Raw genomic sequence first — 24,200 nt, 5'->3', positions numbered from 1 at the left:
GCTGGATTTGGTCACCGGCTCAGTGCGCCTCCTCCTCACACTCACACCAGCAGCTGCCTTCGCTCCAGTTCTCATCAGGAGGTAAGAACCATGTTCAGACTTGTGTTTTCAGGGGTTAATCCCACATTCCTCTCTCACTCTCTCTCTCTCTCTCTCTCTCTCTCTGTGTGTGTGTGTGTGTGTGTTTGGGGATTTAACCTGGTCACTGTTTGGTAAAGTTTGCTCACGTTCTGGCTGAGCAGGTGCGTAAATGCGTAATTAGTGGTAATTTCCAATTGCGCGTAAAACCAGCGCGCAATGATTGACGCAGCGCCGGGAAACAGCTGTGGCGTCGCGGGTTTTTTTTTATTACTGTGGCTGTGTTTCTTTTTGGCATGTGAAGGCATCCGTCCTCTGCAGTGGTCGCGCAGAGCATCCTGGCGCCTGGGTTTTGCAAGTGGCCAGAGAATCAGCCATGTGTTTTGGGGTTTAAAAGGGGGGGTGGGACCGAATTAAGCCGGGTGATCCAAAGAGCTAAACCCTGGCCCGGAGGCAGCCTCACGGAGGGTTTTCCAGAGGAAGGATCAGAACGGGTCAGACCTGTACCCAGCGTGGTGTGTCACAGCTCGCTTCTTCCTTTTTCACTCCTCGATAGATTGCAGTACAAAACCACTTCCTCCAAATAAGCCATTCCATCACACAGCTTACCCCCCCCCCTCCCCCAGTGTGTGAACTTGCTGTGTTTGAGGCCACTTCTTGAGATATCTAAAAGCAATCTCTCTCTCTCTCTCTGCCTGTATCAGCTCATCAGGTCCTGTTTGCTTTCACACTTCAGCTGAGTCTTTAAATGTTTCCTCCTCTGGTTTTAATGTTGTGTCTCTACATGATCCCTCCACTGAGTCACCTCTGACAGGTGTAGTGTCACCTCAGGACAGCCGTGCTATTGTTTGGTGGATGACTCTGTGCATTGTACTGATAAGTGTTTCACTGAGGAGGGTTTTACTTGCAGAACTGCATTACTTTCAGCTTGGTGTGTCTATAAACTGGTGAACAGATAAGCACACAACTCCTCCCTTTGTAGCTCTGATTGTCCGTCACCATGTTGCATTTATATTATTTTATTTGGGACATTTGGTTCCCATGTGCTCCGTATAAGATAAGGAATGTGTACAGAGTAAAGAGAGAGATGTACACACTATATGTGGTCAGCATGTGTCTGTCTGTACATGTGTCTACTGAGTAAAGCGCACTCCAAAATAACAACAAACAAACTGGAACTTCAACACAAACTATATTGCATAAATATTACAAAGGAGGAATATCAGATTTGGTTCCGTGTGTGTGTGTGTGTGTGCCCTCACTGAAAGGTTATTTAGCTGCATGTCTCAGAAAATGAAATGTATTATTTATTATTACGACATTTTCACATCGTCACACTAACTGAAGCATTTCTGCCCCTTTTGCCCTTAATGTTGATTATTTTACTTCATAAACGAGAATTTAATCTGCAGCGCGGATCGTGCGTCACCCCCTTCTGGCAGTGAGAGTAGTAGTTGCTGTAACCTGCCCCGTCACTGCGGTTGACGCCAGATTTAGAGCTACAGCTCGGACTTGGTCTTAATGGTCAAGAAAACAACCCGAGGTTTCCGACGCTTGTGAAAAGACAAACAAATGCTTCCACACTTCAGATGCACAAAGGTCAGGAATGATGCTTTTCTCATCTTCCACTCTAAAGTCAGTAGAGTTGTGACCTGGGAGGAGTTGTTAGTTCTTTACACCTGCAATGGCTGGGTCTGTTTTTGCTCTGTTTTTGGTCTCCACCAAGTCTTCTTGCTGCTCAATGCTCCACTGTGTCCACCAGCTGCCTCCAGCGGCTGAAAACGAGGCTATTGGAGCGTTGAGAGTGAACCAAAACAGTAAAGTTGTGGCCGGACGGATAAACGAGTTGAAACTCATTATGGAGCTCTGTAAAGTCGAGACTTTGAGAAGTGATTTCATACATTGTTATTATAGAAATATAGATTATAGCTGCTTTCAGGAGTCTGCAGTACACTTTAATGTGGATTAGTTCCTTTTTTTCTTGATATTTTATTTTTTACAGAACAAATAAGTCAGTGGCAATTAAAGATACTTATCAATTATGTATTTTTGACTCACAAAATTGAGTTAGTTTTTTAGTTTAAACAATGTTTTGACCCTAAATGAACGTATCTGGTTTAACAGTGATCATTTGTTATGAGTCAGTTTGAAATATTTCAAATATTTCTTGTCGCCACAGTTCCTGAATCCCCCAAAATGTGCACAGAATCTTAAATTAAACTAAATCCAGGCTGTTTTTAGAAGGTTTAACTTCTGCTTGTGGTTAGCAGAGCGTGAAGCTTGGTGATGTTTCTTCCTGAAATGCACTCCAGATATGAGTCCTGGGTCCAGATATTCTCACAGTGGTTCATACAGGAGAGTTTCATGAACCCTCCTCCTGCTCCTCCAGCCTCCTCCTGCCTCCTCCTGCCTCCTCCAGCCTCCTCCTGCTCCTCCTGCGTGGCCACTCTGTCAGAACTCCACCGCCGTTATCGAACTCTGCAGAGAGCGCCGTTTTAGTAGTGTTGTAACGCCGCTGTCGTCCCTGCTGCAAGACTCGTGGGGTAACAACGCGGCCGGTTTTGGAGGCATGAAGCGGTTGTTGTAACACCCGGTGTTACTGTATGTGACAGACAGGAAGTCCAGGCAGGAAGTCTGAGGAAAGAGAGGAGAGGAAAGTGTGTGTAGTCTTTTCCAGATTTGTTGTGTATGTATGTGAGTGGGTGGGTGTGTTTGAGATCGACCGGCTCTCCCAGTGTTGTGTGAGCGCAATTTTTGTGTCCCGAATTAAGGGGAGCAAAGTTGACTCACTTCCTTACTCCCATAGAGACTGACTAATGGGCTTGGCTCTCACATTGTTGTAGCACAGGTTGCATACTGCATGTGTGTGTGTTTGATTATATATTAATGTAATGGCTCTTCCAGCAAACATAGTCCACAGCATGGGAGTGCTTAATTGACTTTGTGGGTGTGTGTGTGTGTGTGTGTGTGCTTTTGTACCCAACACACACAAACACACAGATAGGGGAAGCCGAGCTCAAGGGGCAGTGGGTGCGGTGGGAGAGGTCGAGCCTTTAATCGGTAATGTCACGACACACAGAAGCACTAAGACCCGACAGCAGCTACAGACACTGGAGCTCAAATACCATAAATAACATAATAAAATGTGACTTTTGTGGCTCCATAGATGATTAATTAATGTCTCAACCGGTTAGGGTTAGCCACGTGTGACAGTCGAACATGTGATTGTTGACCATGTTCATTATTGTGCTGCTGCCTCCAGTCAGGTGGTTTCTGTCTGTCCGGCAGATTCAGAGCAGCTGTCTCATTGAAACAAAGGCTACATTAATTTCTGCATCGGTGAAATCAGATTTATTTAAATGTGATCATTAGTAGAAGCTATATGGCTTTATTATTTAGAAATGTGACCAATAATTTGTGACTATTCATTTTATATTTAGATTGATTCCTCCTCTGTAAACTGTTTTTCAAGCTGCACAAGAAGAACAAAAGAAATAAAACCTAATTATCTGTTTGATTGCACTGCCTCACTATAGGGAACAGTATTGTGTCTGGAGCTGCACGATATTGTGATTATTCTGACATATACTGTGATTGCAATATGATTTGTTAGTTGGAATGATTTATTTTTGCATCACAAATTTAATTTTCACTGGAAAAAAAAAACTATTAAAATCATGATAATTTTAATAGTTTTTGGAGTTTGTACCAAACACACATCTGGAGCTTTGTGGGGCAAAGTGTCTCTGCAGCACTACAGCACTTCCTTCATAATGCTGTTACACATTTTACATTTTTAATGTATCGGATTGTTGGCAATGCACCGAGATGCATATCACATCAGCCTCAGTGATCTCTAGTGGACAGGTGTGTCCACATTGCTAAAATAACTGTGCATCAGAGTTGTTTGCGTTGGTTTAGCAGCAGCGATATACAGTGGTATCAGAACTGATGATTATCAATGGGGAGTAGAGGTGCTGAGGAGGCTGCAGCATCTCCTAAACAGTTAAACTTTCCTTTTTTACTGGCATTTAAATGCATGAACACATTGAGGCGTCCCACTGAACGACCTAACATTAGTGCTCATGGTCAGACCCAGAGAGTTCAGTCCAGCCAGCTACAGCGAGAGCACATACGGTAACAGCTGCTGCTGCACAGGGACACAAACAGGCCAGTAGTGCAACAGGATGTGTGATTATGGCTGATAGATCAACATTCTGAAATATATTTGGTAACTAAAGCGTGTTTTAATCTTTTGAGGTTTGGCAGAGTATTAATTTCTCTCTCTCACTGACTGCCAGCGTCCCTCTTCTACAGTATTATTTGTACTGTGTGTGTGTGTATGTATGTATGTATGTGTATATATATATATATATATGACATAATATCTTGTGAAATGATATCAGTGGTTCCCAACCTTTTTCCTTAACGGACCCATTGACAACCCCTGAATTAGTGATATATTTTGTGAATACAGCAGAACAACTGTACAATAAACCCAAATAGTGTGTAAAACGAGCAATTTGGATACATTTTAAGCAGATTATTTTCAGTGAATATTGCATCAGAGATGACTTTTCCTGATATTTTAGGAGCTTTTTATACAATTAGCTTTCTGTATTATGTATTTTTAACATTTGTAACAATCATACAGATTTACTTTTTAGACAAATTGTTTTTCTTCTCCCTGACGCTTGTTCTGTTTGCTCTAATGGTGGAGGAGGCTGTTTGTCAGAGTGAAGGCTCTGTTAGTACAGCTGGTGTTCAGGTCTTAGAAGTTTACATGTTAAATAATAATATCAACTTTTAAAATAAGAATCTAATGTAGTTTTCTTCACATAAATGAACAAAATGATGAGATATTGGCCTATTGTGTACATTTTAAAGTATTATTACACCCCTTAAAATCAAGAAGGCCTCGCGACCCCATGTGAAGCTTTGGCGACCCCTAATGGGTGAAACTGATATTTTATGAGACTGTTAGCTGAGCGTGATAATCTCACACTGTTGCAACCTTACAGTAGTCTGAAGATGATCCTTGAAGTCACTGAGAAACCCTTTAACAGATCACAAATCAATAAGTCAATGCTTGCTGGGTAGAAAGTGTCTGGTTTTGGACAGAGAGAGGAAACTCCAGCAGAAACTATAATCTTTATACTCACTCACCAAAAAGCAGCACAAGATAGTAATTTCATATTTCAACAACTTTCCCTCAAATGGACTAAAATGCTGCTGAAATGAAAAACCCAAGAGGACAAAAGAGCTTATTTCTCACAGTGGTACACAAAGTGCACAAAGTGACGGAGGGTTTAAAGAGATTATTGTGTAATCAAAAGGTCGCAGGTTTGATTTTCACTGCAGCGGCGTGTCGAGTTGAATTAGCTCTCAGTAACACGTTGAACAACCTTCCCGCTGGATAAAAGCATCTCTCGCTCCATTTGCTCACACTTATCTTCATCATGTCAGGATGGGAAGCAGCTGCGGTGGCACGAGCCGCGTTTATCTGATCTTTTCAGGGGAAATAAATTCCCATGAAAGTATTTTTTTTTTTTTATTCTTACATTCTTCACAGCCGTGAACCGTCGGTCTGCTGCTCTGCAGGTGTTTCACAGGAGAAGACAAATCACCTGCAGCAATGAAAGCAATGCAGAATCTCCTGGAAACAAGGAAACATCAAACAGCTCAACATGTGCAGAAAGAGACGTGAGGTGCACCGGGAAAACATCTCCAGTTGTTGTTTTATTTTAGTTTTATTGAAAGTGTGTTTAACTTTTACAGACAGTAGTCATAAAAGTAAATTTAAAAAATGCATTTAAATACATTCAGCATTGAATTAAAATCATTTATTTTATTCATTCCTCGCTTAAATAAAACTCTGCTCTGGTTGTTAAAAACGTGAGAGCTTCTGATTGTTTCAGCTACACAACAAATCTGCAGCAGTAAGAACCAAATGGGAATAGATTTCGTAGAAGAGATGAAGATTGAGATATTAAACTCATTAGTGATTGTAGGATGCATTATGTTTAGGGCTCCCCCAACTAAAGATTTCCCTTCTCAACTATTTGTTGTTAATTAGCGCCAATGGTCGACTAGTCGTTGAATGGAGTCTAAAGCTGACAGAAAAAGGGGAAATTATTCTGAATGTGTCGAGAACAACTCACAGACTTATCGGTACAATGGACTCTTGGATATCTAATATAAAATAAGGCTCTTCTCGTTGTTTACTCGACTATGAGGAGACACACATCTTGTTAATCTGACGACATTCAATCCAGACTGTTGGAAGCGTTACGAAGATGTTTCAGGTCAGAGTGCTTCAGACATCAAGAATGTCCCATTGACAATAATAATAGCCGCTGGGATACAAAGATACAGCGTCTGGGACAGAAGGGAAATGTGTTATTACAAATTAAATTATTATGTTTGTGCATCAAAGATTAGAAATACTTTTAATTGTTCATTCATAGAGAGACAGTGTTGCAACTGAGGGACTTTAGATGCTTTTCAGACCCTCTTTCAGACACATTTATCAGGGAAATATATTCAAATATATAATGTTATTCATCCCCATGAGTGATGTCAGCCTGCGGGTCTCTCCCTCTCCTCCTCGGTAGTCAGTGTGGTGTGTTTGAACTTCTCTCTGGATTAGGACGCTCCTATAGTTTAGTCTTTATGTAAATAGTTTGTTTGAGCTTGTAAATATTTAAACAGCTCATTTGATCTTTTCCTTCCCATTTTTACTTGAAATATAAAATGTCCCTGTTTCCATCTACACCAATCAGAACTAGAGCTCCCATGATGGACCAGAGTGAGTCAGTTAAGTCTGGGACAGCTGTAGGAAGAATTTGGGACAGTTATGAGACACCGAGGAGAAGATTTCGAGCCCTGGATGTGAGGCCGACGTGTTAAATGGCCGTCAGATTGATATAAAGAGATGCATCATGTCTCTAAACCTCGGCTCCTTTCTCGACGCCTCGACAGCTGACCAATCACGATGCTCCACACTCCCGTGTCTCTCCACTATTTCGAGGCAATCTCCTCCTCCTTATGTTGTTGTTTTTCCCAGGAAACTCCCATAATTTGCTGACATCATCCAACAGATTGTCTGTGAAATACAACTCACACATTAGATGTAATTGAAGGGGCGTGTGTGCAGTTGTTCTCCGATTTAAGGACCACTGTGAAGGATTTAGGGGTATCTAGCGGTGAAGTTGCAGATTGCGACTAACTGAACACTGCTGGTGTCCTCCGTCGCTCCTGTAGAAACGTTGTGGTGTGTAGATAAAATGTTCTTATTCTAAGGTAATGAAAATAACAATTCTTATATTCAGGTAATTATACATTGATAAAAACACGAGTATTACATGTAATTTCTGCCTATAGAGCCTCCTCAATGTTGCACACTGGACCTTTTAAGAACTGAGTTGGAATGAACAGGTTGAATTAACAATATCTACTGAAAGTCACACGTGTATACTGATAGACACAGGAAGTAGAGAGAGAAAGAGATCTCATGTGAACGATCTTTGATATGTAAAGCCAAAGATGTTTCTCTACCAATCTGTGGTTTATCAGTAAACTGTTTGAACCACACTGGAGATCAGAGTCTCTGTTAATGTGACAAACAAATCACTTCCAGTTAATTCCAGTTAATCTGACGTCAGAAAGGTTTTGAAGAAGCATCCTGACGCCTTTAACTGTTGTTCAGATATCGTTAGCAATTGGAAGACATCACCTTTTTTATCTCAGGGAACTTGTGGAGACTAATTTTATGGACTAAAAGATTAAACAGTTTGTTGATATTGCTGATATTGCTTTAGTTGCAGCCCTGTGGTGTTTGTTTAAAAGCCCAGCCGAGACTAAGACGTCACATTAGTGTTGGTGTGCAACTGTGAAGGTCATCAGATCCTCCATCATGGTAATAGTTCTTGTAATGAATCAATCAGAACCATTAGCATTGTTAGCAAGTGTATATTGTTTTGTGGTAGATCTCGTCAGATCGAGCCAAACTCTATTTTAGAGACATTAATCTGAAAATGAAGTGTTTTTCAGAACAGGAATTTCTGAGCCATTAATCTGTTTATGGAACAAAATGCTGAATGTGAACTGACATTGTGTCTTTGTGGTTTTGCAGTGACCCACAACCCTCCTCCTGTTTCTTATTAAAGTGATTTGGGATGTAATGTGTTTGGCACTGCATGCCTCAGATGTCTGAGTAAATTGAGCGCACACACACACGCAGTCTGTTGTGCCACTGGTTTGGCTGGTGGAAACATCTGAATTGAGTCATGCTGTTGCGGGTCAGGAGATTACGATCATCTGATTTGACGTCCTGCTGCAACACAACAACCGGGAGTCTTAACCTCTGCAAAGGAAGACTCAAGTCAGTCAGTTATCCATATTACACACATTTATAGTGCAAGAAAGAGGAAGTGTGTTGTGAACTAGTGATCACATGGTGCTGGATGATGTCAGTCTGCAACTCATCCGATGTTACTAAAAATTACAAGATGCCAATCGGGAAGCTCTCGCACAGGGATGAAGACAACGAGCCTTCTGGGTAGAAACGAGACAGAAAGAGACTGAATGACAACAGACGATGCAGCTGAATTTAAATATTTGTTCACACTGGAGATGAGCAGACTAAATACTTCAGCATACGGTATAAAATCCAGGCAACTATTAAAAGAAACCCAAAATGTTGGTTATATTTTCTTAAAAGTCCAGTGTTTAACATTAAGGAGGCTCTATTGGCAGAAATGTAATATAATATTCAGAAGTATGTTTTCATTAGTGTATAATCACCTGAAAGTTTTAGTTTCTCCCACGGTTGCACAATTAACCGCAATCACAAGAAGCTGCAACTGTTTGAAAAGCTTTATAATGAAGCACTGTAGCTTTAAAGAAATCTACAGACCCAAACTGACGTCACATCATTATGATTTTAGTATTTTTTTCAGTGGAAATGAAACTTGTGACCAATGGTGCATCTTATAGCACTATAATATCTGTCAAATTAATCATAATATGACTTTTTCCCCCCATATTGCGCAACCTTAGTTCTTCCCACACACTTTACAGTTCTCATTCCCAGCAACGTTCAGTTAGTTGCTGAAACTTCACCTCTAGATGCCACTAAATCCGACACTCTGGTCCTTTAAAGCAGGGCTGCTCTGCTGTAGAGAAAGAGGAGAAGACTTACATCAGACACACCGAGCCAAGGATTTAGTTAAAATGTCTTTATTAGTTCGTAGGACTTGTTTAGAGTAAATAAAACAGGAACGTCAACTGATTTTGACCCTCGCTGGGTGTTCCTCAGGGCGTGACTGCAGAGACTGTTGTGATTCCTTTATACAGACAGTTAGTGGGCTGGAGGTAGGGTGACCAGACCTCCCCAATCCTCTCCCATTTGTCCTGATAATGAACCATTATGGTAACGGATAAAACAAAGGAAGGAGCCAAAACGAGAGCATTGTGTACGCCGTGAGGCTCGACTTCAGACCTGCTGAGGAGACCTGACTTAGTGACACAGGTATATTAAAAACTAAATGTTGCACTAGACGTATTGTGTGTATTTTGGAGCGCTGCCAACTTGTGATGAATTATTGATAACATAACGGAGAGCCACTCAACAAACTGCTGCTGTCACCAGAATAAAAGTCACTTTAAAAAGATAGATCCCTTTTGATTAAATGATCGATTAATCTACATGAATTAGTAGATTAATAGTTGTTTTTACTCCCCGAATCTGTGAAAATAATTGAATCAAACCACTTATGCAGGCTGTAAGTCTTACTTTTAGTTCTTAAAGATATGTATTCTTGATCTCTGTTGCACTGATTAGACATAAATAACCAATTGTTGATGTCAGGTTTTAAACTAGGTGAGAGTGCAGTCGCTATTGAAGGTGGGATTTGTGACACAATATGTGTTTGTAAGCTCCTGCAGGTTAGTGACAATCTGAGCTGCTGTAAGGACGTTAAAGATGACCTACCCGTCACCTGTGCGTAGTGACTCATGCGGTTACCATCATGAGCAAACAGAAGATGTGGCCACGCCCGCACCCAAATCTTCTCACCTGGTCACCCTGCCTGCCAATAGATCCTCCTAAAGCACACACACACACTCATGAAAACAGTAGACTGAACTCTCTGTAGGAGCTGCACAACAAGCCCAGGAGCCAGTAACCAGAAAATATCAGCCATATTGGAACATGTGGCTCCACGGACGATGAAAACAACAGTTGGACGCAGTCAGACGTTTATGTTCGAGGCTGAAAGAGCAGCCTGAAGCTTCGTTCCTGCAGTGACTGGGATTAATCTGTAACTCGGGCACTAATTCCACTTGTTCACTTGTGTTTATCCATTTTACTTTCTTGTTTTCTTCCACTAGATTTTAGAAATAAATAGTTTTTCCTCCACTTCATTTATCTGACAGCTGGAGTTCCTGATTTTACCTTCAAGATGAGATAAAATCATGAAGTCTGCTCTTCTTTCTTTCTGCATTTCCTCTTTCCTTCCTTCCTACAGTTTAATTCTCTCAAGCATGACACTGCAGAAAAACTGGAAACGCAAGGTTATCAGGAGGCGAATTAAAAGCTACTCTAAAGAACTCTGCATACTTGAGATCTCTTCATCTCTGTTGTTGAGCGAAGGTCATCTACATATTTCACCAGCTCATTTTACTTACAGAATAGTTACAGATGAAACCTTTCAGATAGTTTGTTTTTTATTTGTTCTGTTTCTGCATCCGTCCCGATACAGTGGATGAGACACAGTTAGCACGCCTGGATTAACCTGAGCTCTCCTGTTTCGTGCCTGTATATCCAATATGCACAGGTTTTCTGTTACTACCTGGCCCCAGAAACACAAATTAATGCAGAAATCTGCAACGTTTTAGCACAAACTGATAAAATTAATGATCCTTGTGATGGTTTTCAGGATAGATCTTGACAAGAATTTCCCTCTGGGGATCCGGCTTTGACAAAGAGGTTGCGATATGATTCATGATCAGTGTGGGAATGATCAATTATTGCATCACAAATTAAATTTTTTATGAAAAAAAACAACTATTAAAATTATGATCATGTGAATTTTTTCGGGGGTCTGTACCAAACAAACATGTTCCTCTTGAATCCTTCTCTCTCTCCCTTTTTCTGTCACTCTTCAGCTGTTCTATGCAATAAATTCAAAAGCCCCCAAATATATATATTAAAAAGATACCGGGTCTAAAGCACTTAACGGACACAGCGCTTGGCCTTCGATTCACTCACATTCACATTGCCTCATATAAGGTTCCAATATTGTAGAGTCCCTTGGATAATAAAGCATGGTTCAGGTCTTTATCTTGTCAGTATTGTTCCCTATTGGTGCATATTCCCAACACCTCTCTAGAGTTATGTGCCAAATCATATCAGTAACACAAAGTGAGTTGTTCCTGCAGTTGAGGGAGTCGACCACCAGGTGGCAGTGGCACACAGTGTCTGTACTGCGGCTCTGACGCCACATTACAGACATTACTTTGCGTTTTCTGCTGTCAGTCAGGTCAGAGACAGTTGAGGGGATTTGAGAGGCGGCTTGAGTCACTGTGTGTCTTTTTCTGAGTCATGTGTCACTGGCGTCCGGCCATCCTGCAGCTGTAGCACAATACCGCTCATTATGGGATGAAAACCTGTTTGTTGTGGAGGTAAATCATCTCACCTGTTCATTGTGTCATACCGGGAAGAGTTTGGGAAATTAAATCTGGTGCATTTGGGAGGAGAAGTGAATAAATTTAATTGTAGTTCAAGTTTAAATTGGAGCAGCTGCAGCTCTAAATGCCCGGACGAGCACTGTAAGATTATCCAGGAACAGAATAATAAGAATAATAGTGGAGATACAGGATGTTTTACATAATGAGCAGCCTAACAAAGACGAGTTGATGCACAGTATTGATCTGCCACACCTTTCATTACACTAAGCTGTATTATTTAATCTTCTGTGTTTTGCATCAGTTAAAATTTCTGCTGCTCTTGTGAAGTTCTAGTTGTGCAAAAACTACTCTGTTGACTATTAGAACTCATATTTTAAGAGGCTGGATTTGTTTCTGCAGAAGTATTTCACGTCGATCTGTGAATTTCTTTCTTTGCTGTGAGAAATTTACGGTCTGAGGAACCTCTGGGAGAACGTTTTTCAAGATGTTTAACCTGGATACAGCCTTAAAAACGAATGTTTAATTAATATAGCGACATTAGTTCAGTGATAAATAACATCAGGATGAATTACATCAACTTACTCGTTAACTTTCATCCAGAGCCTTCATGAGGTCTAAATTCCAATTTGTCCAATACTTTGGTTTATGATCAAAATACCTGCAAAACTAATGACCTTATATATACTGTATGACGCCAACGACAGGCGACCGGTGATAACGCTGCGTTAGCTGAATAAAATGACAGATTTCTCTGCGTTTGAACTTTGAACATTATAGCTTTAAACTGTGCATTTACTTCATTCATTAGTTCCCTTTAGTTTATAGTAATCGGCCTAATTTTATGTGATTTCTTTAATGTTCCTTAAACATTTTAATGGAGGCTTTAATAATATGTCGTCCACCTCATAAACAAGCTCTTGGAGCACTTTATGTTTTTGGTCGGATGCACAGAAGAGACAGGAGGAGGCAAATGAAGTAGCTTAGTAATTTTAGGGTCTTAATTTTTAAGCTAAGATACAGAAATACAGAAATAAGTGCATAAATGAGCAGAAACTACTCACACAGACCAGACTCCATAGAGAAATGTTGCAGTTTAGGTTGAGATTGTGCCTCATACAGCTTTAAGCTTCCCATTTTCTCCCCTTCAGATATTATTGTGAAAGCTTTTTGTGTGTGTGTGTGTGTGTGTGTGTGTGTGTGTGTGTGTGTGTGTGTGTGTGTGTGTGTGTGCCTCTGTGCTCACATGTGGGTGGGAATCTGAATGCTTTGGTGTTTCTCTGGAATGTCAACAATGAGTCACGTCGACTCGCGCTCATCTCAGGGCGGAGAGCCACTCAGTCCTTCAGCTTCTCTCACACACACACACACACACTCACATCCATAAAATTCATACTCGATTAGCCAGTTTCCAAAAAACAACATTTACTGGCAGAAATATTCAACCTATGAGGGGCGTGTCAACAACTTAATGTCATGTTCTTCAAAACCTGCACCGAGCAGTCTGTAGCCTTTATGACCTCCTGATACATGTTCTCTTCCAATATCATCACACATCAAGTGTAGAATACACACGTTTTATTAAGCAGTTGGTCAAGTTTGCAACAATAAATGTGCAGCATCCACTCAAACGTTCAAAATAAAGCTGGCTGAAGGTTGCCTTTTGGTTTGCGTGTACTTTTAGGTGACAAATAAGCTCAAAATATCTTGAATTTGGTCCTAAATTGAGCAACTCACAAGCCAAAAAAAGTTAAAGTCCTACGCCTTATCAATCATTAACAACGATAGGGGAACACTAACTAATTAAAAAAAGGATCCAAGTTTAATTTTAGTGAAATAAAGGTCAGCACAATAGCATCAGCAAACTCATAAAGTATAAAATCAATATAAATCATATTCATTCAACTTCCACTCCTCCTGCCCCACAGTTTGAGATATAATGTGTTTAATTGATGAGCTTCAGTAAGCAGCCAGGCTAGCTGTTTCCCCCTGTTTTAGCTGCTGTCTGTAGTTCCATATTTTATCGCACAGACATGAGATAACTCTCGGTAATAACGATCATATTTCCCAGTATTCTTTTTAAATGAGTCTTGTTAGAATACGTAAACGTTTCTATTATTGTTGATCAACCATCCTGAATATTTTTCTCAATTTAACATTTTCCTACAGCCCACAGTCACATCCCTTCTTTTTGTTTGTCCAGCAGTTAAAAACTAAAATAAATTCAGGTTCACTGTCACATACATAGAAAGAAAAAGCCACATTTTAGACGCCGTAACAACCCGGAGATGTTTGGTTTGTTTGCTTAAAAAATGGCTTTAATTCATCGATTATCAAAATAGTTGCAGATTCATTTTCTGTCGAGAATTCAGATTGAATGTAAAAGTTTGTGAAAGTTCCTTGAAATGGTCCCTTTAACACAAACAGGTGCCTCAAATAGGAAGTCCCCCCCTCCCCTCTCATTGGCTGTCTTTTTGCTCCTGAATGCCGGTCGGGCCAATCGCGTCTCCTCCCTCCCCCCTGGCTGTGTCTGGCCCGCCTGACTCTCTTCCCCCTCCTCCGTCCGCGGTGCTGCTGCACTCCGCTCTCGACCTCCAGGCTGTCTGTCAGGGCTCTCTGTGTGTGTGTGTCTGTGGATGTGTGTGTGTGTGTGTGAGTGTGTGTGTGTGTGTGCTGTAGAGAGGTGGCGGGGAGGGAAAGTGTGTGAGGAGATTCAAAGAACGAGTAGAGCCAAAAAAAAAAAGACACTGCAGTGGAGGAGAGCGGTGGTTTCTGGCTTTGTTTTGTTGTTCCTGATGGAGAGACAGTTTAGGGAAGTAAAGACATGGTGATGAAGATGGTGATGATGATGATGAGGATGGCGGGCTTTCCTCAGCCTCCCCGGGCTCAGGTCAGTGGATGCTGTCTCTGTAGAGCTGTGTGAGAAAATTCATGCTCCTCCTGTGTTCTCCAGCCTGTTGGTGGTTTCTAGTTTCGTGTGTGTGTGTGTGTGTGTGTGTGTGTGTGTGTGCGCTGCCAAATGTTACAGCAACAAACTGCGCTCAAACAAGCAGTTAAGTTTTCCAACATTCAGTCTGTAACGATGTGTTCAGATTGAATATTGATGCAACAAGCTGTGACCTGTTGGATTCACTCATAGCAGCTAATATCTCAGTTCTCAGAGCCCAATGTGACGTCTTATAGTTTCTTTTCTTTCATAATGAGTCAGAAATCACAAATAAAGTGACTTTACGGTGGGGATTTTTCTTCAGTTTATCTTCTTTTGGTCTAAGAAATGTGCCGAGTGAGCGGTTGAGGATGCTCCACAGATTTATTTGGAGATATAGGTTATCTTTATTTATGACTGTCCTTTTAATCCCTGATTCGTCACACCATATTGTACAGTATTATCATGGTATGACTGATGAGATGCACAGGATAAGTGGACCAAACTAGTTTCCCTTCTACGGATTAAACACAGTTAGGAGGCAGGAACCACTAAATATTATCTATTTTTTTAACCTGTTAAATGACTTTAATGAATCTCTGTGGATCACTGATGGCTGACAGCTTGCAGAAGTACAAGAGGAAGACTTAAAGGTTTAAAAATACTTTAAAGTGTGAGAGAGAGAGAGAGAGAGAGAGAGAGAGAGAAAATGAGAAGTTACAGAAGTTAAAGAAAACAGGAAGAAAGGGTTTTTTTTTGTTTGTGAATCAGTCTGATTGTGTGTGTGTGTGTGTGTGTGTGAGGGCTCAACAGCCTGCCACCTGGCTGGCGAGTGATGCAGTGGGGGGGTGATGGTACCACACTGTACCCAATTAATGTGAGTGCTCACTGGGCATAATGCTCTCTCACACACACACAAACAAACCACTTCCTGCATTAATCATCCTAAAATATTTTTGCTATTTCCAAGGTCAATAATGAACATTGAGCTCTTACGATTCGAGTCACGTAGATTGAACTCAGGAAATATCCTTAAATGGAAAGGATTTATCTTGAGAGCTCCACTGATCTAGTATGTCTCTATAGATACAGAGATTTAAAGGACCAGTGTGGTAGTGGATTTAGTGGCATCACGCGGTGAAGTTGCAGAAAAAGTGGAGCATTTAGCAGCCAAAGAGACGGATGTTTTTATCAGGAGTCGGTGCCAAAGCAGCTAAAAGAAGAGTGAATATTGGCATCCCAGTAAACATGGATGTAAACAATGCTTTACAAGTGTTTCATGTAGTCTTTGCTGTGTGTGTACCTGAAGGCTAACAAACAGAGACTTCGTTTACAAGGAAATTATCCAATATTATAGTATCAGTATCTTTAAGGGAACCCATTTCTGTAATAGAGTAATTTGACTAAATGGTATTATATTTTAAAAACAACAAACAGCAGTGAACAGCTGTTAAACTGAACAATGAACCCAAACAGTGACACAGTAACTGCAGGAAGTTTGTGTAAAGCGAGAGATTTAGAGGAATTTTGAGCAGATTATTACTGAAAATTGATCAGAGATGAGTTTTCCTGATATTTTTAGTAAGTTTGTTAGCCTGTAGTATTATTATTATTATTATTATTATATTTTAATCATACATTAATCAGAGAGTAAAGGCCCTGTGAATATAGCTTGAGTTTAGGGCTTCACCGTTCCTCTTATTTCATTCAGTTTTCTTCACAGAAGTAAATAAAATGCTGAGATATCGGCTATACTGTATATAATGTTTTAAGTTTTCTTACACCCCTTAAAATCAAGAAGGCATCACGACCCCCAGGTTGGACGTTAGCTTTTAATTTCCACCTCGAGCGACATCAAAAAGCTCCTGAACTGGAAGTGAAAAAGGGAAAAGGGTCACACGCTCCAGCTCTTTTTAAATCTTCAGATCTAGTTCAGATGTGGAGAACAGGGTCAGGGTTTTATTTCTGTGAGATTTTTAATGCCGGTAACATTATTCCCTCGCAGACAAAGACGTGGGTGTATGAGCGTGTTAAGGTCAGTGTTACTGAATCTGTGATACTTTCTGCAGAGACTTTAACACAACCTTCCTCCCACTGCTTTCCTTTCAACCTGTATAATCTCAGTTTTCTGCTCAGCACCGGCCCGGTGTCTTCACTTTTATTCCTTACTGTTATTTCTTTAATTCCCTGCATCACCGGTTCCACCAGGAGCTATTATTAGACACACCTGTGTCTGTAGACACACCTCAAACGGACTTTCACACACATTTCTCCCTCATACAGTTTCAGAAAGACAAAGAGACGCACAGAATGGTTTGCATACTATGGTGTTTGTGGTGGCATGGTAGTACGGTAAAGGTCATAACAGTATATTTGCATCTAATTTGTCTTAGTTTGTACTGAAAAACCTTTTTGTGGACGTTTGGTCAACAGTGCGCTCAAGGCTTACGCCAGTGGAATTTACTGTCTGTATGTATAGAGTATATTTATTGTGGATTAGTTGGTGTGATCTGGTGGTTATAGTAGGTAAAAAAAAATGATTCAAACAACTCAAATTATAGACATAAGGAGGCATTATTTCATATTAAGGGGTCATTGCCACGACCACAGCAACAGAAAAATAGTCCAGAAACTCTGTTAATCCTCTTTTTTGGGTGGAATGGATGAATTCTTTATTTATAAGCAGGACTGTATCCTACAGTTCCTCTAATGAAAGGCTTTAAACTTTTACTTCTAGAAGAAATTCCGTATATGTGGAGTGTGAAATACCGGTATTATAGACTGGTGGAGTCGGATAGCCACTATTATGAATTATCAGTTGTCTAGTTGGATATCAATATCAACATTAAAGGTCCGTTGTGTAACATTTAGAAGTGTATAATCACCTGAATATAAGACTTGTTGTTAGAATGAGATGCTTTTTAAATAACATATTCCTCCTAAATGTTACACGCCTTTTAAAAGACATTTTTGGGGGAAATATTTGGCACTTTATTCAGAGTCTGATGGCAAAAAATTATGTAAATTTTAGATAGAAAACTAACTGCTCTTTAAAAGCGCAAATTTTCTAGACGTGAGTCAAAATTCTTCCCTCCAGTTTTGCATTTACAGCTCGTATCTTTAAAAGAGCTGGTGGAGGTTCGGAGTCTTGCTTGTGGGCACTTTGACAGGACTTGCTGATGGACACTCGGTTGGCCTCGGTTTCGTTAAGGCCAGTTGATTTCCAGGATATGGGTTTTCCCTGGCCGCTGTGGTGTCGCCATGGTGGAGGAAGTGAAAGCAAACGGACCACAGAGAAGTACACTGTTAGAAAGATTGTGAGCAGGAAATATATGAGAGATTAGCTCATGTTGACAGGTCAGAGCAGAGAAAGATATATTTCCCAGCGTCCTGTGAATGAGACTCATCAATCAACCATCTTTCTCGGCTCTGATTGGTTGTTTTCATTCGGGCCCGGTGGATTCTTCCAGATTAAAATGTAAAAATCTGCCTCAGCTGCTTGTTTGTGATCAATAAAGACAGCTGACATGTTCGACAATAGTTCGTCAGCATTAGTTGTCACATTCAATCCTTTTCATTCATGAGCAAACAAGAGCCGTTTTTTTCCTCCTGCGTTGAGGAATGTAGTTGAAAAGGCCGCTGCTTCCTGTGCTCCTCCTCTGCTAATCCAGTTGTTTGGATTAGTGTCTCATCATCTGGTGTCATCCGAGGGAAAAGAGGGAAGGGATGGATGGACGATGGGTGGATGTGGAGAGCGAGGAGGGAAGGATGGAGAGCTAAAGGACATAAGAGGAGGTTAAAAGGAGAAAATCCATCAAGAAGACATAAAGAGAAAAGATACAGGATCCAGTGCAGAAGCAGCTCTGTAGTTTATTCAGTTATCAGAGGTGGAATTAATACTGAACTCTATTTCAGAGGGAAATATTGTACTTTTTATTTGATTTACTTTACAAATTAAGATTTCAACGTACAAAACATACAGAAAGCTTCTAAAATCTGATGTTTTGTGATAAATTAAACTACCAAGCAGTTAATAGTACAGCTAAAACAATTAATTAAACAGAATATTAATTGACTATTCTGATAATCTTTTGTCATTTGAAAAACATTTAATCTTTCCAGATTTGCTGCTTTTCCTTTTTAGTTATTTAAAAAATTTGAATGTATGTGTAATAATTTTGAGGTTGGGACTGTTGGTTGGACATAAACAAGCATTGTGAAGGTGTCACTTTGTCACTATTTTCAGAATTCTTCAATCGATTAATGGAGAAAATGATCAGCAGATTGATCCATAATAAAAATAATCATCATTGAAGACTCTGGCCCCTAAATATCCACAAATTTCTATCTTAAAGTACCTGAAAATAAATGTTTCTCTATAACATTAATATATTTATGATGGCAACAATCCCGAACATCTTGCTTTGTTTTCGTGTTGCACCCCAAACAGGTTTCCACGGTCTTCGATGTCTTGCTGTAGTTAATGAACAATAATAAACTCAAGTTCCACCTCAGTGCAGAAGCAGTTAACAGTTACACATTCACTCTGTGGCGAAATGCTGCTTCAGGTTTAACCTGCAGGTTGGATTCCACACTTCCTTACATCCTACATATACTCACTCTACTCTTGGTCTCATCTCCAGACCTCAGTTAGATTGGCGAGTAAAAGGTTATCAGTTGTGAGTAGATCGGAGTGGGACTGTTGCTCTCCACAGGTCTGAGCCTGGAAAGTTAACGTGATTCAAGTTAAACCCTTATTTTTTGGTTTAACACCTCCTTCTCTTCCCTACCTGTCTCTCCAGGTGAGCCCCGGGCTCCAGACTGAGTGCTAGCCATGTTGCGGCAGTCCGAGCCGACCTCCAGCACCCTGCAGCTGGTTGCCAACGATATGACCGGCATCATGGAGAAACTAGACACCCGCGAGCTCGACCTGGAAGATGGAGAGTACGACACAACCGACGCCAACGTCCCAGGTATGTACGCGTGGTCAGCGTGCCGTTCATCTTCCATCACCACAATTATCTGATATGTTTGTATTTCTGCTGGTGTTCGTCTGCAGCGGAGCGTTTGTCTTTCACGGCGATCTACAACACGGTGGGTTTCAAGGAGTCCACGGCCAAAGTCTTCCTGTCCTCTCCGATCACCGCCAAGATCCTCGAGGTGGAGCGGTTCACCTCGGCTCAGGACCGCTTCAACGTTACTTCGCAGAGGAGCGTCAACAAGGTGCACTTGGACGCACATTCCTGCCTGACGTTCAACAGTTACTATTTGTCTCAGATGACCATTAAATGTCAGTATGTAACTTAAGTGTCTGTCCTGTGTGCTCAGTCGATGCCGGCGGTGTTTAAGATCGAGTTGAAGCACGGGGAGTTTACCTGGCTGGTGAAGAGGAAGGAGAAACACTTCATGGATCTCCACAGAGAGCTGAGGACCTACAAGACCTTCATGAGGCTGCCGCTGCCGACACGCAGGTGAACTTTGCATTTCTTGTTCTGGACTGGCTTCTGTTTGGGTTTATTTAAAGCCTCAGAAGCTTAGATTAGGGACGATGTAAACAGGTGTCTGGATGAACTTCTAACACATCAGACGAGCAGGTGTCACTTTGTCTAAAGCATACGGTGCTTTCTTGTTGCCTCCATTACTTAAACCTTCCTTTCCTATCATCAACACCTGGGAATTGATTAAAATTACCAAATATCCTGGAATTCCTCCTCCATAGACGCTGGCCAGCTACCTGTAATGAACCCGAGACACTTCATGGAGGATTAGTGACTAAAACTGGGGTTAAATGTGTCAAAAAGTGGGAACCCTGATTTAATCTTCCAAGCCAACAACCTCTGAACTGTTGTCAATTCTCTCTGCAGTCACACGGTGAAGAGGCAGACGGTGTCGAGGAGCGAGGCGGGGCAGATACCGAACCTCCCCAGATCAGGAGGAGACGAGCTGGGCAGAGACGAGCAAGTTTCCAGTCGAAGGGTACGCAGCTGTACTTCACCAACATCTCTCTTGTTTTCATACTTGGTGATATTTTATTATTGTTGCTGATATTTCTCTGATGTGCGTTTGTTCCAGAAACAACTGGAAGATTACTTGAATAACCTGCTAAAGATGCCGATGTACAGGAACTACCACGCAACGGTAAGGAGTCAGAAAGGTTACCACATGTGTTGGAAAACCTTTTAAAGCCTGGAAAATGCCTGTATAATGACAAAATAGACCATAAGGTCCTGGAAAAGATCTGAATGTGCAACAAGCAGGCAGTTTTAAGTTGCTGGTTTCAGTTTTATGTCTCTCTTTCAGATGGAGTTCATTGACGTTAGCCAGCTGTCCTTCATCCACGATCTGGGACCAAAAGGCTTGTAAGAGCAACTTTCTGTCAAGAATATAATTTAGTATCTTTTGGTTTTAAAATATTCCATTTAACCATAAAAAAAACTACAACAAAAGTCTGTTTTTGTGAGAAAATTCCACTTAATACCAGTTTAATGTCAATGGTTTCAAGAAGACAAGCAAATTTCTTTCAAGTCCTTGACATTTAAAAGTGTGGAAGGTTGATTTTTATTAATTATTAAGCACAATAGACAGGTTTTTGTACAGATGTACAGCATTATTTTGGCAGGAACAGCAGCTTTTCTCGTCTTTCAGAGAAGGAATGGTGCTGAAGCGCTCTGGCGGCCATCGGATCCCCGGGATGAACTGCTGTGGTCGCAGCAAAATGTGCTACCACTGGTCCAAACGGTCAGTGGACGCTGACACAAGAACACTCTGGCTTCTCGTTTTGTACTCAAACCTACATGTAGTCGTCCGTTTGATGTTTGCTGTGACTTTATTTCTATGCTGAGCTGTTGGGCGCAGCCTGCGTTGCGGTCTCCTGACTGCGTTTGTGTTTGTGTGCAGCTGGCTGGTGGTGAAGGACTCGTTCCTGCTGTACATGAAGCCAGACTCGGGGGCCATCTCCTTTGTGATGCTGGTCGACAAAGAGTTCAGTATCAAAATGGACTCCAAAGACACGGAGACCAAACATGGCGTCCGCATCGACAGTCTGTCCAGGTGTGTGACACTTGTGTTCTTTTACATACATATAAGGCCGTTACTTAAAGGTTACAAACCACAGATTCTATGACAACTTTACATTTCCTTAAAACTTCCTTAACGGACGCCAAACTCCGTACCTTTTCTTACATTTAGAGCCATCATTTCTCAGTTTAAGTGTTTATTATAAAGCCTCGCTCAGGGTTATATGTCTTAAACTTTAATTTACTTTACAAAAACAGACCGAGCATCTTCAGTGGTCACGTTGAATGTCACATCTTCTCACATTAACACACCGTTGATGACCCCGTAAACCTAAAATACAAAATTAAATCTCTCACAAACAGATGAAACTAACCCTAAAACCAAAGCATTTAAGGACATTTTAGGGATGAAATAACATTTTGATTTGCTGTAAGGAGATGTTTTCCTCCTTTATAAACATAATTATTATCCAACAGAAGAAAATAACTGAGAACTTTTGCTTATTATAAAGTTTTATTACTTTCCAGGGAGTTATAGTGAGTAACTGCGAGTTTAGTTTACTGTAAACTGTAAAATATATTAATCAGATCAGACATTTAAGATTATATTGACCAACAACTGACGCACACATACGTTGATTTTACTCTATTAAAGTAAACAGAATTAAAAGGGGTGTGTGTGTGTGTGTGTGTGTGTGTGTGTGTGTGTGTGTGTGTGTGTGTGTGTGTGTGTGTGTGTGTGTGTGTGTGTGTGTGTGTGTGTGTGTGTGTGTGTAGGTCATTGGTGCTGAAGTGCAGCAGCTACCGACACGCCCGCTGGTGGGGTCAGGCCATCGAGGGCTTCGTCCAGAAGAACGGCTCGGCCTTCCTCACCGACCACCGCTTCGGATGCTTCGCCAGACAGGAAGAGAACATCCCTGCCAAATGGTAACCGCGGCAACCAGCTGACCAACTGTCACCACCTTTTAACCTGATTTTGATAATGTGTGTTTTAGATGAAAAAACAACACCTTTTGGGGCCTCTCCTTTTTTAAATTGATGCAAATTAGAGCCCAACGGTGAAACAGTCTAGACGAGACCAGGTCCAGTTGGCAGAGAGAGTGTGTGTTTCTCTGTGTGTGTGTGTGTGTTTCTCTGTGTGTGTGTGTGTCTGTGTGTCTCGCTGGAGTAACCCGACACAAAGAGAGGGAAAGTGAGCCTCACCTGCTCATCACCTGTCTCCCTGCTGGGCAACACTATACTGTCTGTGAGACAGATTGTGTGTGTGTGTGTGTGTGTGTGTGTGTGTGTGTGTGTGTGTGTGTGTGTGTGTGTGTGTGTGTGTGTGTGTGTGTGTGTGTGTGTGTGTGTGTGTGTGTGTGTGTGTGTGTGTGTGTGTGTGTGTACGCAGCTGAGATGTCCACCATAAAAAGCATAATGAAAGAACAGAAGATGGACAGATTGAAAAGTGAGAGGGTGGGAGTGTTTGTTTTTGGTTGTTCTTGCTGTCTAAAGGTGTGTCCGTTTGCGTGTGTGTGTCCGTGTGTGTGTGTGTGTGTGCGTGCGTGTGTGTGTGTGTGTGTGTGTGTGTCTTTTACAGGTATGTGAATGGGAAAACATACATGGAGGATGTAGCCGATGCTCTTGAAGAAGCCAAAGAGGAAATATTCATCACAGACTGGTGGTAAGTGTTTTATATCTATATATGTGTGTGTGTGTGTGTGTGTGTGTGTGTGTGTGTGTGTGTGTGTGTGTGTGTGTGTGTTGCAGGGTGCAGTGAGTGCACTTGGCGGTCACCTCTTGGGGAGGTTTTCTGGTCAAACAGATCAGTTACAGTCTGAAGCTCGGTGCTACTGTTACACTAGTACACACACAGACACACATTTTAATACTACATGCAAAGTAAGTGTGTGTGTGTGTGTGTGTGTGTGTGTGTGTTGTGTGAGATTTACTGTATCTGCAGAAAAATATCCTGCAAACATATTTTTACTCAAGTGAACAAGTGCTGGTATTAAACTACTCGAGTGAAGAAGAAGATTAGTTGGAGGAAGGAGGAACAGAAAGAAGTTTATTTTATTTATTTAAGGAAAGAGAAAGTTGGGGAATCAGTAGGAAACAGAAGTCGTAGAAAAGCAAGAAAAAAGAAGAAATGAATAGTTTCTATGTGAGATCTCCACAGGTTGAGTCAAAATCTCTCCAACATCAGCGTAGCACGTAGCATACCTGAGAGAGGTGACCGTTGATTGCTCGACTGTGATTGGAGCACGGAGCTAAAAGGGGGCGGGACCTAAGAACCAGATGCTTTTTATACACGTTTGAGTAAATAACGAAAATATCACGTTGCTACGACAGGTTGAGTCCAGAGATCTTCCTGAAGAGGCCGGTTGTCGAGGGCAACCGCTGGCGTCTGGACTGCATACTGAAACGCAAAGCGGTGAGCGGGTCAATCAATCAATCAATCAATCAATCAATCACTCTTTTGTGACTGCACAAAGACTGGAAGCAGAGAGAAA

General features: G+C 41.3%; 1 protein-coding gene across 4 annotated transcripts in view; it reads left to right on the top strand.

Moving 5' to 3' along the window:
- Positions 1–24,200, top strand: part of pld1b (phospholipase D1b) — a 41,157-nt gene continuing 16,957 nt past the window's right edge. The window contains exons 1-12 of one of the 4 annotated variants that reach the window (XM_051393360.1): positions 1–81; positions 19,495–19,665; positions 19,752–19,915; positions 20,021–20,163; positions 20,557–20,668; positions 20,765–20,830; positions 20,993–21,051; positions 21,338–21,430; positions 21,590–21,742; positions 22,486–22,635; positions 23,288–23,371; positions 24,040–24,121. In XM_051393360.1, the coding sequence (XP_051249320.1) occupies positions 19,527–19,665; positions 19,752–19,915; positions 20,021–20,163; positions 20,557–20,668; positions 20,765–20,830; positions 20,993–21,051; positions 21,338–21,430; positions 21,590–21,742; positions 22,486–22,635; positions 23,288–23,371; positions 24,040–24,121 (1,245 nt within the window). In that variant the 5' untranslated portion in view covers positions 1–81; positions 19,495–19,526. Of the gene's footprint in view, positions 82–14,323; positions 14,657–15,546; positions 15,570–19,494; positions 19,666–19,751; positions 19,916–20,020; positions 20,164–20,556; positions 20,669–20,764; positions 20,831–20,992; positions 21,052–21,337; positions 21,431–21,589; positions 21,743–22,485; positions 22,636–23,287; positions 23,372–24,039; positions 24,122–24,200 lie in introns of those variants that run through there. The other 3 variants (XM_051393362.1, XM_051393358.1, XM_051393361.1) reach the window with 3 other exon arrangements.

This window comes from Dicentrarchus labrax, unplaced genomic scaffold (assembly GCF_905237075.1).
Source record: "Dicentrarchus labrax unplaced genomic scaffold, dlabrax2021, whole genome shotgun sequence".
Taxonomy (NCBI): domain Eukaryota; kingdom Metazoa; phylum Chordata; class Actinopteri; family Moronidae; genus Dicentrarchus; species Dicentrarchus labrax.
The sequence above is the reverse complement of the archived record's forward strand: the minus strand, read 5'-3'. Positions and strand labels throughout refer to the sequence as shown.